Source organism: Amphiprion ocellaris, chromosome 24 (genome assembly GCF_022539595.1).
Source record: "Amphiprion ocellaris isolate individual 3 ecotype Okinawa chromosome 24, ASM2253959v1, whole genome shotgun sequence".
NCBI classification, from domain to species: domain Eukaryota; kingdom Metazoa; phylum Chordata; class Actinopteri; family Pomacentridae; genus Amphiprion; species Amphiprion ocellaris.
In genome coordinates, this window is record NC_072789.1 from 10,529,483 (window position 1) to 10,543,666 (window position 14,184).

At 38.0% G+C, this 14,184-nt stretch overlaps 1 protein-coding gene across 1 annotated transcript; it reads right to left on the reverse strand.

Moving 5' to 3' along the window:
• Positions 1-1,426: 1,426 nt before the first annotated feature.
• Positions 1,427-8,852, reverse strand: lig4 (ligase IV, DNA, ATP-dependent). Its single transcript, XM_023267213.3, has 3 exons — positions 8,701-8,852; positions 4,745-6,815; positions 1,427-3,850 (listed from the first exon to the last, which is right to left on the reverse strand). The coding sequence occupies exons 2-3, from the start codon at positions 6,805-6,807 to the stop codon at positions 3,187-3,189; spliced, it is 2,727 nt and encodes a 908-aa protein (XP_023122981.1). The 5' UTR covers positions 6,808-6,815; positions 8,701-8,852; the 3' UTR covers positions 1,427-3,186.
• Positions 8,853-14,184: the final 5,332 nt, after the last annotated feature.

Below are 14,184 nucleotides of genomic sequence, written 5' to 3' on the forward strand. Positions count from 1 at the left end.
CAACGCTTTTTGCATGTTTCAACCCACTGAAATCAAATAAAATCACAGCTAGCAGTTATCAAAAGTGCAAGTTGTGATGTATTTTGTAAATCAGAATGTGTTTTAGATACATTTTCTCATCACTAATGTGGAGTTCAACCCCTAAAAACTCAAAAAATGTGCATAAAAGTTGCATATTTTGAAGTTTATTCCAGGAAAATGTTCCCTTCCTGATTTAAAATGGCTTCAGTGTGACTCTGCTTCTTAAATGTGCAGGTCTATAAAGTTCCGGCCTGTTGCTTCATGCAGCTCCAGCACACCAGCTCACCTGTGGCTCTGCTCATCGACCCACTTATTACTTTTCAGTTATTCCTGACAAACCGCAAGCATTTATTTATGCATGAGGCCCTAAAATAACGTGCATTCGCCTCATGGAGGGTGGGTCGAGCTAACTGCTGCAGACAAACCTTCCCTGCAGCCTCTGTTTGGTCTCCTCAGGAGCTCATTTGTTTCAGCTGAGTGGACGCAGCCGCTGGTTGTCTGGAGCTGCTTCCAAACCATGTTGTTTCTGCTCTGTGTCCAGTGTTGCCGCGACCTGTTGCCCAACAGCTCCGGCCGGCTTAATTAGAGCATTTATCCCATTAGGACGTGGGTTTTTTTTCCTGCAATGCCAGCTTTACTGCTTCTGTTTTCCTCTCCAGATCCTCGGCGCTGATAATCTGCTCCTGGAGGTCCTTTCAGATGACCAGTGGTTGGGCTTCTCAGGAGCGCTGCAATGACACTTCACGCTCACAAAGCCACGCAGGAATAAGCACTGGTTGAGTAGCTCTAATTAAAGGCTGTCACTCAAACGCTCACTCTGCATCACCTGGAAATAGTCCAGAGTGGGCGACGGCTTCCAGAGTGCTTACTGAGGCAGGGAATAGTTCTTAACCAGTAATGAGGATGGTTCTGCTCATACTTTAGTGCTGCTTTTGGGCCGAACACTTTGCTAAGACATTCGAAGAACGGTGCAAGTTAATGAATTTGTTTAACAATGAAGTGACAGAAAGCACAAAAGCCAACAGGGAAGCGTACAACATGTCGACCACAGCCGTTATTCTCGGTATAGGTAGCTCATCAGCTTTACTTTGAAAATGTATTCATGCGGCATTTACTGATAACAAAGCCCAGGACGCCACAGGCAGCTACCTGCACCCCAGAGACGACGGTAATGAAGGTTATAACATATCAATGAGTCCCACGACGCTCTGGTGACATTTCTGAAGACAGGAAAACATGGCGACATCTTTGTTAGAAGGCCTTGAGCTGAACCGGTTTTAACGTACCCCCGTGGTGTCCCTCTCTAGTAGTCACTGAAGAGCTGTAGCAAAGGCCACCACTTCATACAAGATGCTTCTTTTAAGTTTAACACCAATTTTAGATGCAAATCACACTTGTATTTCAAACCACTTCAAGACCTTTATTAGAGTTGTACTTAATATGTAATGACATGAAAGCACAAAGGCACCAAAACTGTTTACGACACATTTTCTTGGTTCTTTTTCATATTAAAAGGGTTTTAAGTTTATTTCACTCATAACAAACAACAATCATGTGATGTCTTTTACGACTTTGAAGGGAGTGCTCCAAATTTTGAAAAAAAAAAAGAGGGATAACTGAAGTTCAATAATCAGAATCAGCTTAAGCTTTAAAAAATCATGATTAACTTGAGCTTAAAAGTCAGTTATCTGAAGTTCAAAATCAGAGTTAACTTTACCTCAAAATCAGAGTTAATCTAAGCTCAAAATCAGAGATAATTTAAGCTCAAAATCAGAGTTTCATGAAGCTCAAAATCACAGTTAACTTAAACTAAAAATCAGAGTTAACCTAAGCTCAAAATCAGTTAATTTAAAAGTTAACTTTTTTAGAAAAGAGGAAAGTTCGTTTCAGTTTCAAAAAAAAAAAAAAAAAACGTGATTAACTTGAGCTTAAAAACCTGAGTTATCTAAAGTTCAACCTCAGCTTTAAATCAGAGTTAACTCAAGCTCAAAATCAGAGTTAATTTAAGCTTTCAAAAAAAAAGGTAACTTAGTCCTATAGATCAGGGCTAGTTTATGCGTAAACAAACCAGGCTTCATTTAAGCTTGAAAATTAAATTTGGTTCAAGCTTAACAATAAGAGTTAACTTAAGCTTAAAAACAAAGGGCACTGGGAGCTTTTAAAAAATCCTGGTAACTTAAGCTGTAATAAAACATCACTGATTGAAGCTTAAACAAATCAGGGTTATTTTGAGCTTAAAAAGTTTGGTTGAGTTTCAGCTTAAAAATAAGGGGCATCTTGAGCTTTAAACAAAAATCTGGGAAACTTAAACTAAAAGATCAGGGTTAACTTCAGCTGTCATAAATCATGTGAAAGGAAAAAAAAGAAAAATCAGGGTTCATTTAAGCTTAAGAACTCTGATTTAGTTTGAGTTTAAAGATAAGGGACATTGTGAGCTTTAAATAATCTGGGTTAATTTGAGTTAAAAAAATCTGGGTTAATTTAATCCCAAACTAACTAGAGTAGTAAAAAAAAAAAAAAAAAAAGGGTATTTGGGGCCAGAAGCGTCTAATGAAAGAAATTTTTGTATTATGAAAGACACAGATGTATTATGAGATACTGTCTGATAGGTCAAGATATTTGTGTAGCTTTCATTGTTAGCTTTATTTTCTAAATCTGTTTCTAACAAGTCCTCCAACCTTCATGCAGTGCAACGCCAAATAACCAGAGCAGCCTTTACAATGGAGGGATCATTATGGTGAAGCATTGCTGCCCACTAAGGCGGATTATTCACTGAAATCATACACAGAGTTGCTTGAATTAAACCTTCCATTTTCCCTTATGTACAAAATGTTCTTTTTATTCCAAAAAATGTTTCAATAACTACTCAGATAAAAACTTGAAGGGGGAAAATTGAGAGAAAAAACTATCAGAATACTTTCAAAATTGAAAAACCAATGATTACTTTTCTGATTTTTACAGCAGACCATGAAAAACAAGCACTTATTAAGAACACCAAAGATAAAACTCATACAGTGATGATTGTGTGAAGACCCTGAGAGGTAAAATTCTCTGTCATTTTATGCTACAACTTTTATTACTTTCTTGCTAATCTCATTGGGACTTAATTAAAATGCTAAAAGAGATTTTTTTTTCTCCAGTGTTGACTTAAAATCAGGAGACTCTTCAAACCAAGTAGTCGCTGTCATTCATCAGATAACCGGCTTCGATGGATTCCGTCACCCACGTGTCTCTAACTATCTTAAACTTCTTCTTGAAGCAGCGCCTCAGAGTCCGTAAATCCAGAAGTCTGGTTTCCTCGGTGATGACGACATGTGAAACTCCTTCCTCCAGCTTCTTCACCACCGTCCCTCCGTGGTAGCGAAACTCCAGCGCCCTGATGTCCAGACAGGAGGCAGCTATGGCACTTTTTGGGTCTCCTATGTCGGCGTAGCTGTCCATGTAAGCGGTGAAGGGTCTGAACATGCTGGTGGGGAGATCGCTCCAGCTGTAACGTTCCTCCACCTGTCCGACGTTCACCGAAGCGTCCGCGCTGCTGATCCGGCTGAACACCTCCCGCAGCTGCTGCTCGTCCGTGTCCACGAAGAAGCTGTCGCCGAAGCCATCGTACTCTTTGGCGAAGTGCTCCCTGGTGGAGGGCGACATGTGGATCATGTGTCGTGGTTGCCATGGAACCACCTCCTTCTGTTCCAGACACTCCAGCAGCCAGGCGGCCCAAACTATGTCATGCTGGTTGGATGAAATCAGGTTCTTCACGCGCATGTTCTCCACACCAGCGATCACGCAGTAGGTGTCCCGGCCCGGGTTCTGAACCACGATACCTCCGCACCTAACAGGAAACGACATCAGCAATCAGTCATTTGTTAAAAGCTACTTAAAAACATGTTTCCATGACACTAAGGAAGAAAGAACATGATGAAAACCAAGCAAGTGCATCATTTTACTGCCTCTGCCTGACTTGTTCTGGCATGATCAATAGTTTATGGTGACTAATGTTTGCTAAAATTAGATAAACATTGCTGTTTACTGATATTACTGAGCCAGATTGTGGCCACAGTGGCTTCTGTTCAGCAACATGCTCTCCCTTTTAAGCTGCTATAATCAATATTTTTATGTCAACAATGGATCATATGACTATTTGTATACAAAAGTGATGAAACTCCAGTGAAGTACACAAGACGCTGCAGTTCCCATTAATTCTATGGAACATTTTTGCATCTTTCAGCTTAATGTTTTGGTTTTCTGGCATCCAACTTTAGCTAGAGACCAAACCAGAACTATATTATTGGACATATGTTGATTGAAGACCTGAAACATGATATGAAATTGATGCAATTGTTGCTTTGGGTCTGCTAGACATTTAAAAACGCAATTGTTGGCAGCAGCTTGCTATATCCACCAAAAGATTATAATGTAGGATTATGTTTCCACTAGGGCTGGACCCGAATATTTGATCGCTACGGTGGTATCCGAATATTTGGAACCCCCACCACCACCACCACCTTCCAGGGGTATTCGACTAGTTCATTCATCTCTTTTCTTCACCCCCCCCGGCGAACGTTACGAACTGATCCGAATATTCCGATATTCGGCATTAATCGGGGCCGAATATCCGGAGCCAAGAAATTGCTATTCGGGCCAGCACTAGCTTCCACTGTCCTCATTCTAATTTCTAAATCAACAACAGCTACTGAAAAGGCAATTTTCAGAGTTGTCATGTTACCTGGCCACGCCCTTTTCCAGCTCAGATTTAGGGTGATCCTCGGTGCCGTTCAGGATGCAAAACTCCACATCCTCAAACATATCCGTCTCCTTGTTGACCCCGGAGAGGTCCTGAGGTTTGAAGTGGTCGATGATCCCGGGAACCTTCTTGGATTTGGCCGGCATCTTGCGCTTCTTCTTCTGTGGTTCGTCGTTGTCAATGCGAAGGTGCCGCGAGGCGAGTTTCCCCGACGCCTTGCTGCGGAACTGATCCAGCTCAGCCAGAGTCATGCACTGGTGCCACTCCTTGTCGTCTCGGATCTTCTCGATCCTGGGGAAGCGCAGGGTGCAGTTGGTTTTGTACATGTCACTTCCGACTATCTCTGCAGCTTTAACCTGGATGATGACGGAGTTGCAGGGTTCAATGTAGACTTCTGGTTTCTCTGTTCCACACAGGATGGATGCTGGAGGGTCGTTTTTCCGGTACACCTTCCAGTGCTTGGCGAGCTTCAAACCAAGGTCGTAGAGTTCTTTCATGGTGTAGCCGGAGCCAATGCGACAGAGGGTGTGGAAAACTGAAGGTTTCTCGCCAGGCTTCGGAGCTTCGGCAACAGCACATAAGAAATGGGACATCATGCCTCCACGTCTCCCTTTGCCCCAGTAGCCACCAACAATCAGCAGGTCAAGCTCATCCATCAAGCCGTCCACATATTCTGGCTTTATTTTCAGCCATCCTTCCCCTCGTTTGTCAGGCTTGTAGATGGATGAAGGATCCTTCACCATGATGCCCTCGTCTCTGCTGTCAATAGCGTCATTAAGAGCGTTCACCACCTCCTGCATGGTTCTGGCTTCGGTCTTTGGTACCAGATGGATCCGTCCTTTGACTGGGGTGAAAACTGTCTGAAGGGTCTCGTAGCGTTTCTTCAGCGTTTCCTTTCCAAGTTTCCGGTCATTGATCAACAGCACGTCGAACACACAGAAGCATGTCTGTAACTCAGAGTCGTCCATCAGCCTCTTGATGTCGAATTTGCTCCCTTTCTGCATGAAGGTCTCCGCTGCCGGGTTGTACGCCATCATCTCACCGTCCAGGATACAGTTGACGACATGGCTTTTAAAGACGTTGTGAATATAAGGTGTCAGCGATCCCTCCAGTGGAGATCCTCCAAACTGCTGCGTGTACTCATAAGCATTTCGGCTGAAGTACTTGTACACATCTCCGTCCTTGTGCAGCTGAATTCTCTCCCCATCCAGTTTGGTCTGAATGAAAAAAGGACTGTTGCCCATCTGCTTTTCCACATTGCGGATGTTAGCTACAGCTGCCAACATCGGCTTGAAAGCAGAGAAAAGTCCGATAGAAACTTCACTTAAGGACACGGAGGGGTTGTGGAGCTGCTGGCACACCTTGTTCAGGTCGGTGTTGACGTTGTAGAGCTCAGCAGCGTCGGGGTGGAAGACTTGGAGCACAGTTTCCTTACTGATCCCGAGCTTCATGTCCTTCAGGATCATTCTAATGAGCCACTTCTGCTCTAGAGCTGTACTCTGGGTGATGAGGTGCAGCAGACTCTTCTTCACAAGATCCTTCTTCTTGCCAGCGTTGTTCATAGCCACTGAGTCCAGGAAGTCGTTGACCTCCTTGATGCTTAGGTTTCCTTGGCTGGTGCATCGTTTCTTTAGCACAAAGTACGCCATGCCAGCAAAGTCTCCAGCTTCTCCCTGGGATGTGGTCGGAGCTCGGTAGTTCAGTAGTTTATTGGCCTCTGGGCCATTCTTTGGGAGACCTAATACGTCGATGTAGAGTTTAGCCAGCATGCTCTCTTTGATGCCATACGCCATTCGCTCTCGTTCGAAAGAGGGAACTATGAGACGCATGGAAGGATAGAAGGAGTCTGTAGTTTTGGGGTTTCTTTTGTGGAGGGCTGAATGAAAATTCCGCCATGACTCAATAAAATCTCGAAGGATCTTGGATTTATCTGGACGGAGTTTAGCCTTCTGGATTTTCTCTAAAGTGGTGCACAAGTGAATAAAAGGAACCTGAGCAGCGACAGACGGCTGACTGGCAGTGTCACTTTTGGAAGTTCCCTCCATGATAAAATCTGTAAAACACATCAACATGACAAAAATCAGCACGTTAGTTGACTTTGCTGTTAGGCTAAAGTTTGAAACGATGAGTCAATTAATCGACAGAGTATATGACTTTTCAAACAAGAATTAATCTGTAAAATTAAATGTTTGAGTTTTAACACTGCAGGATGACAGTCACTGCTGTTGTCAAATAACCAGCTGGAGTTAGAATAATGTAGTTAGTGAGAACTTAGATCTGTGTTACTAACTGGTCTGTAGAGGTGGGCAGATTGATTCAAATATCAATCATATTGATATCAGTGTAATAAGATTGATATTTTATTTTCAGTTTCTCTCTTGTATGCCAATGACAAAGACTAGCGCCGTCTGAGCAGCATCTACCGCAGTTTGCACTGTGAGGTGTTTAGGGAACATTGGTAAATGTAGCGTCTGTCAATAAGCAAACGTTCTGCTAGTGAAGTGTTTCACCTCTAACTAGGGGGACCAGGTGGGTGAGACGAACTGACAATGTCTGTCATGCTTTATTATCAAAGACAATAACCACAGGGGGGAAATTTTTTCATATTCAACATTACAAAAGTAACTGTGCAAAAAAAAATTTAAAAATGCATCTTAAAAGAGCATTTCTATTTCAGTGACAGATGTATTGCACAAATATCGACCAAACGGTCAAAAATGAACACTGTTTAAGGAGGTTATCCCTCACTTTGTGATTTCATTGATACCCCAGATTCTTCCTCGCTTGACCCACAGAAAACCTACTCAGGAATTAGTCTGATTCTTAAACCCTGTAAGCATTTACAACCCCATCGTCATTCCAGATGTAGATGTAGTATCTGATCTGATATGAGTTCTGATAGTTGTTGACCATAGAGTGAACTTTTAACTAACAGGTGGTAGTAAGTACTGAGGAATGTGTTTTCGGCTCCAGAAACCCTATGCTGTGTTGACATTGGGGTCCACTGTTAACCTATAGCTGACCTGTGACCCTTAGGAATGTGCAGAGTAGGGGGTTTTTGTCTGAGGAGGTGTTGTTCTTGAGTAGGGGTTTAAACCAGATGTTGTAATTCTATCCTTTACCAGAGGGTATAAAATGACCACCAGCCCTTTGTTCAAGTGGGATTTTCATATTGGCTGGGAAACTCTCCACAGGCAGACCATGGTGCCTGTTCAGATGCTGTCTTATTTATGTAATAAATTATATTATAAACGTAACAGTGTCAATGGACGTTTTCTTCAACATCTACACATCCTTGAGGTTTAAGAGAAACTACGACATAGACAACCATATACAGCACCTAACTTTTGTTCTAAACCTACCAACTACTCAAAAAAATAGTCTGGAGTATCGGTATCAGTATCGGCGATACTGGCCCTGTATTTATTTGGTATCGGATCGATACCAAATCTTGCAGTATCGCACACCACTAGTGTTCAGCTGCAGGTTGTTGGATCTATCAGACATGTTCTGACATGTCTGTAAACACCTTCAGCTGACACACAACCAGGAAGACCAACAATCAAAACTTGTTTGTAGTTAATACATTTATATTAAATCTGATACATTGAAATGAGTTTGTTATATTTACACTGCGTACTTAGAAATATATTTAAATGAACAACCAATTCATGTTTATTTTCTCGAGTTTTCCTTGTCATAAGACGTTCAGTTTGTCCGGACATGTCTATCCGTAAAAATAACCAACATATACTAACAAAATTTTGTAATTTAAAACCCATTTAGTGTTTCTAAAGGCAGCTTAGAGTTGTATTGTGTTCACATAAAGCCGGACGTTAATAAATTCAGCGCCAAACTACGACGCGTTTTATTTCAGCTCAGTTTTAGACACAGTTTTGACACGTTTTATCAGAAGTAATGACAGATAAAATATTTACCTGTTACCGTCTTCCTTCAGGCCACCAAAGTAAAGATAAAAACTGTCAGAATCACAGACGACTACATGTTGACATTTCCTGGAATTTAAAGTAGGTCCTGCAAGGAAAACGTTCCCCTAGAAACAAGAGCGGAAGTTCTGTTCCTATTCCCAGCGGCGTTTATTTGACTATTATTATTCTTCCATACTTGTGCACATACTATTATTGTCCAATAAGACATGACTTTAAAACTGAACGTGATTTACAGAACAAAGGAAATAACTTTAAAAACACACAAACAATATTTCCAGAAACATTAAATTATGAATGAAGAATTCAGTAAAATTTAAAGAACTGAAAGAAGGCCATGTAAATAAATGCAATGAGGAAACAGAGGAGGAAAAATTAGTCAAAAAATTCAGAATAGCAAAATAAAGCAATAACAACGAAGTCAGGTGGTTTTTAAAAAATAAAACAGGCCTAAATAGATAAATAAACAGTCAAAAAAACAAGCAAAAGCACACCAAATCAATTAAAAGCCATTCTATAAAGGTGTGTCTTACATTTGCTTTCAAACATATCAACGCTCTACTGCCCTCAGGTCTTTAGGAAGGTTGCATAATTACCAGAAGATGCCTCACTGTGAGTCTTTTCCTTAATTTGGGTTGAATTAAAAGAAATTAATAAAACAAAAAAGACCTGAGAGTTCTGGGATGTTCATCGTACAACAGAAAGTCCGAAAAACAGATAAAACAACAAACATTAAGAGTTTTATAAACCAATGAAAGGCTCTTAAAACCCAAACAGACAGGCAGCAGTGCAGAGGCTTTAAATCTGGTGTAATGTGAGTTCTTCTGGTCTCAATCAACACACTGCAGCTGAGTTTTGAAGCAGTTTCCTGTTGAGGAGATCATTTTGGAGACAATTATAATCCTGCAGGTGATAAAGACAAAGATTACTCTGGAGTTTTTTCACTTGTTTCAATAGATTTAATGCCAATGCTGCAGTTTCACTCTGACTTTCAGTAGACTGGTCCAAATTAAACTGGAGAAAATCTTCTGCTTTCCGCGTATTGGCCAGAAGAGGGCAGCAGTGAGTCGCTGCAGTGCTGAGGTTGTTTACCATCCTGGGTCTGAGGCAGGAGTAGGCTGGGAGTACAAGATAAGAATTCATTTGTTGGCCACAAGAAGGCGTTTCTCTTCTCTGTAATCATTATGTAAGACATTTATGGATCAGAGTCTGGTGGCAGCAGGTTATAGAAAACCCGACAGTGAAGACAGGCTCCTTCCGAAGAGTAATACTGATGATTGTGCATTTCACAAAAAAATGCATTTCAGGTGAAGTTTGACTGATGTAGTGCTATAGAATATGTCCTTTAATCCTGTAAGACCCAAATATAGAAAAAAAGAGCAAAAAATAATGGAATAAACTATATGTATATATATATATATATATATATGTGTGTGTGTGTGTGTGTGTGTGTGTGTGTGTGTGTGTGTGTGTGTGTGTGTGTGTGTATATAAATATACACACACACACATATATATATATATATATATATATATATATATATATATATATGTTTAAGAACAGTAGTTGTTCTAAAGTGTTTTCAGAAGAGCCATTTAAGGCCCCAAAAACTATTTGTTTCCTGCTCATCTCTGGTTAACAGCTTCACTACTTAAAGCCTTTTGCTGTGTTTCCATTACAAACTTGTTTTGACCCTCGCTCCATTAGGTGGTGGCTGGTAGATTTCCAAGTACACGCAGTCACTTGTAAAATAACATGAAATCATTCCAGCGATGTCATGTGTCCAATCAACAGCATTCAGTGCTTCTGCTTATGTGGATTCCACCAAACGTAGGTCACATTCTTTTGCCCACACAGGGTTCATTTAAACAAACTTAGTGCCTGATTCTCGTTTTTCATAAATGTGAGTCCCTCAGCTGTCATATCTCGTGGACTTCAGGGCTTTTTTTTGCATAGTTTAATGGCAGGTTGAGGGTGCGTGACTGTGAACGTCCTCCAGGATCAGAGGTGATGTTCAGACCTCCACCTCTGACCTGAGTGTGGGAGGAGGGATCCTAAAGCATCTCACTGGAATTTATTTATGTTAAAATGAACGCAACACACATGAAAAAAGATGAAAACCAATAACTTATGTTTTATTCACTAAGGCCTCAGGTCACATTTACATATTACACACACAGGCACGCACACACACACACACACACATACACACACACACACACAATGTTAACAAGTACTTATTGTATTTATAATCTACTAAAAATATAATTTATCCCCTTTTGTAATGTGTTTTCATGAGGAAGTTATATATTTATGCAAACTTGTCCTTACCTGTTCACTTCTGTTATACATAAATATAAAAACTAAATAGAGGAATTGTCCAGAATTACTTTTTTTTTTTAAAGTCTAAATATCAGAAGTAACATATCGACTGCTCACAATAATTGAGATAACAGCGGCACTATGTTCTTTTCTATGACATATTTTACACTAGATATAATCTGTTCAAAGGGTTCAGTACAGCATCTCTACACTGGAACCAGATATCAATTTAATTTAATTTAATTTAATTTAGTCTAATTTAATTTAATTTAATTTAATTTAATTTAATTTAATTTAATTTTATTTTATTTTATTTTATTTTATTTTTTATTATATTTTATCTTATTTTATTTTAATTTATTATATTTTAGTATGTATGCATTTATTTATTTATTTATTGCTATGAAATTGATTGACCCCACAGTTTAAGGAGTAAATAGATATTCTTGTATTTTTTTAAGGGGATTTTTTTTTCTGCTTCAGTTCCACAGATATTGTCATGTATCACAATGTATGATTGTTTTTTAATGTAATGCAGTGTACTTGGATTGCATTGTATCATCAGTTACTCTATGCCTCAACCCTAATCTGTGCTGGAAAACTGTGCTCAAGAAGCTAATTAATTTAACTAAATTTATATTTACATGATATGAGATCCATATTCATAGATACCGTCATATTGCACAATTCTCTTAATTCTTGTTTTTAAGTTTAATGGGAAAATATATAACAGATATATCAATTATTAGCACTGAAAAACAACTTGACATTTTATAGACAGCAGAGTTTTAATGCAGCTCTGTGTATTTGAATGTTGTTATATACTGACTGGCAAAGCACACGGCTTGTTTTTCATTGTTTTGCAGTGTATATTTACCCGATTTCTCTTTTTTCATGAGGTTTCTGTGACACCAAGCAGCGCTGCTCAGCTACAAAATCATACTTTTTCAAATTAGATCTTTCTCTTGGAAAGCTTTGGAGGGTCTTCTTCCAATATTTTCCAGTAGGAATTTCATCTAGTAATATCTGTTTTTTATTTTTTCAAACTAAGTCGACAAATTCAAAGCAGCTGAGTGAGGTAAAGGAGATGAAAGGAGTGGAGGTCTTGATAAGCTGCAGCTAAATCCCTGATCCCCGACCACTGCATGCACTGGGATCCTCTCACACAAACTTCATTTTGGCTCATATCCACCGTCTCACCACAGGATTAGAGATGATGAGTGGACAGAATGGTTCCGTATTCCCAAATAACCCCGGATTTCCTCACATTCCATCGGATACACCAGCATATATCTTATATGCTGCACTCAGGTCTTGCATGAAATTCAGTAGTTGACCAATTAATACCTTGAAATTTTCTTCTTTGTTGGAAGAAATACAAATCTAATTTATTTGTATGTCACTTTTTTTGCAACTCCAAATGCTTTATATAATACAATAAGCATTAAAATACAAATCAACAAAAAGAATTGAAAGGAAATGTGACACATTTAGACCATTTTGAGCAAAGTCAAAAATCTTATTTGCAAAAAAAATCTAACAGTTTTTCCCCAAAAGCCAAAACTGCACTTAACAGTCAAAACCTGAAATGTACAAATGCCTTGTATGTGTGGTATCATGTTTCTAGAATTATCTTCATTTATATACCTCTGACTGATGCACTTTACTGTTTGCAACTGTGGATGTACAGCGACAATTAAAGATATATTTACTGCTGTAACAACAACAATAATATAAAACTATTATTCTAATTATCACTAATAATAATAATAATAATAATAATAATAATAATAATAATAATAATAACAACAATAATAATAATAATAAGAAGAAGAACAATGAAAATAATTATTATTATTTTGAACATCAAACGTATTTTTGAAACGTACTTTTTTTTGCTTCAGTGTTTTTGAACTTTCAAGTTAAGATCACTAAACAGTAAGTAACATTTTTACTCATTTTGACTTAGTACATTAATTTTAACCCAGAATTTTTTGTCAAAACTTATAAAAACTCAACATTCTCAGTTTAAACATGTGATTTAGTCATATAGTTAAATATTTTGACCTAATTTTTTATTTATTAAAATGTGTTATTATTATTATTATTATTATTATTATTATTATTATTATTATTATTATTATTATTATTATTATTATTATTATTATTAATAATAATAATAATAATAATAATAATAATAATAATAATTATTATTATTATTATTATTATTATTATTATTATTATTATTATTATTATTATCATTATTATTATTATTATTATTATCATTATTATTATTGTTGTTGTTGTTGTTGTTTTTTGTTATTTATATTATTACTATTATTATATTACCAATAATAAATACAGACTAACTCTCAAATAGGAATTTAATTACACTACTAATAACACTAATTACTACAATTACTACTAGTAGTAGTATTAGCATTAATAATTCTTAATTTTACCTCATAGTTTTTAGTCTAAAGTTATAAAAACTCAAAATTCTTAATTTAAACATTGTGTTAGTGATTTTTTTAGGGGTCATGTATTTAAATATTTTGACCTAATTTTATTTTTTTTAATTTAATAATAAAGTATTATTATTATTATTATTATTATTATTATTATTATTATTATTATTATTACAATAATAAAAATATACTATCATATATGAATTTAATTACACTACTACTAACAAGAATTAGTAGTCATAGTAGTAACAGCAGTCATAAAAGTACTGGCATTAGTATTAGTATGATGAAATGAAAAAAACTGGTCCTCTATGAACTGGATTTGTTTTGGATTTTCCCAGAGCTTTTTTTTTTTGTTTGTTTGTTTTTGTTTTTTTGTCATTTAAGCACAGAAATAAGATCAGTAACAACAGACCATCATTCTAGTAAACAGATTTGATCCTGGCTCTACTTTCCCTTCCCCAGCAGCCCACATTCAGCTGCTGCTCTTCACTTCCTGCTGCCAGCAGGAGGCGACTCGACTCTGCTCAGGATCAACGGCTCTGATCACTGAGTCACAGCCAGTCAGAGTTGTTTACTTCTCTGCTGCTGCTGCTGCTGCTGCTGCAGTGGAGGATGCTGGGATATGTGTGGGGAGGGAGGGGGTGAGGAAGGGGGGAGGAGGGCTACTATGTGCTCCAGCAGT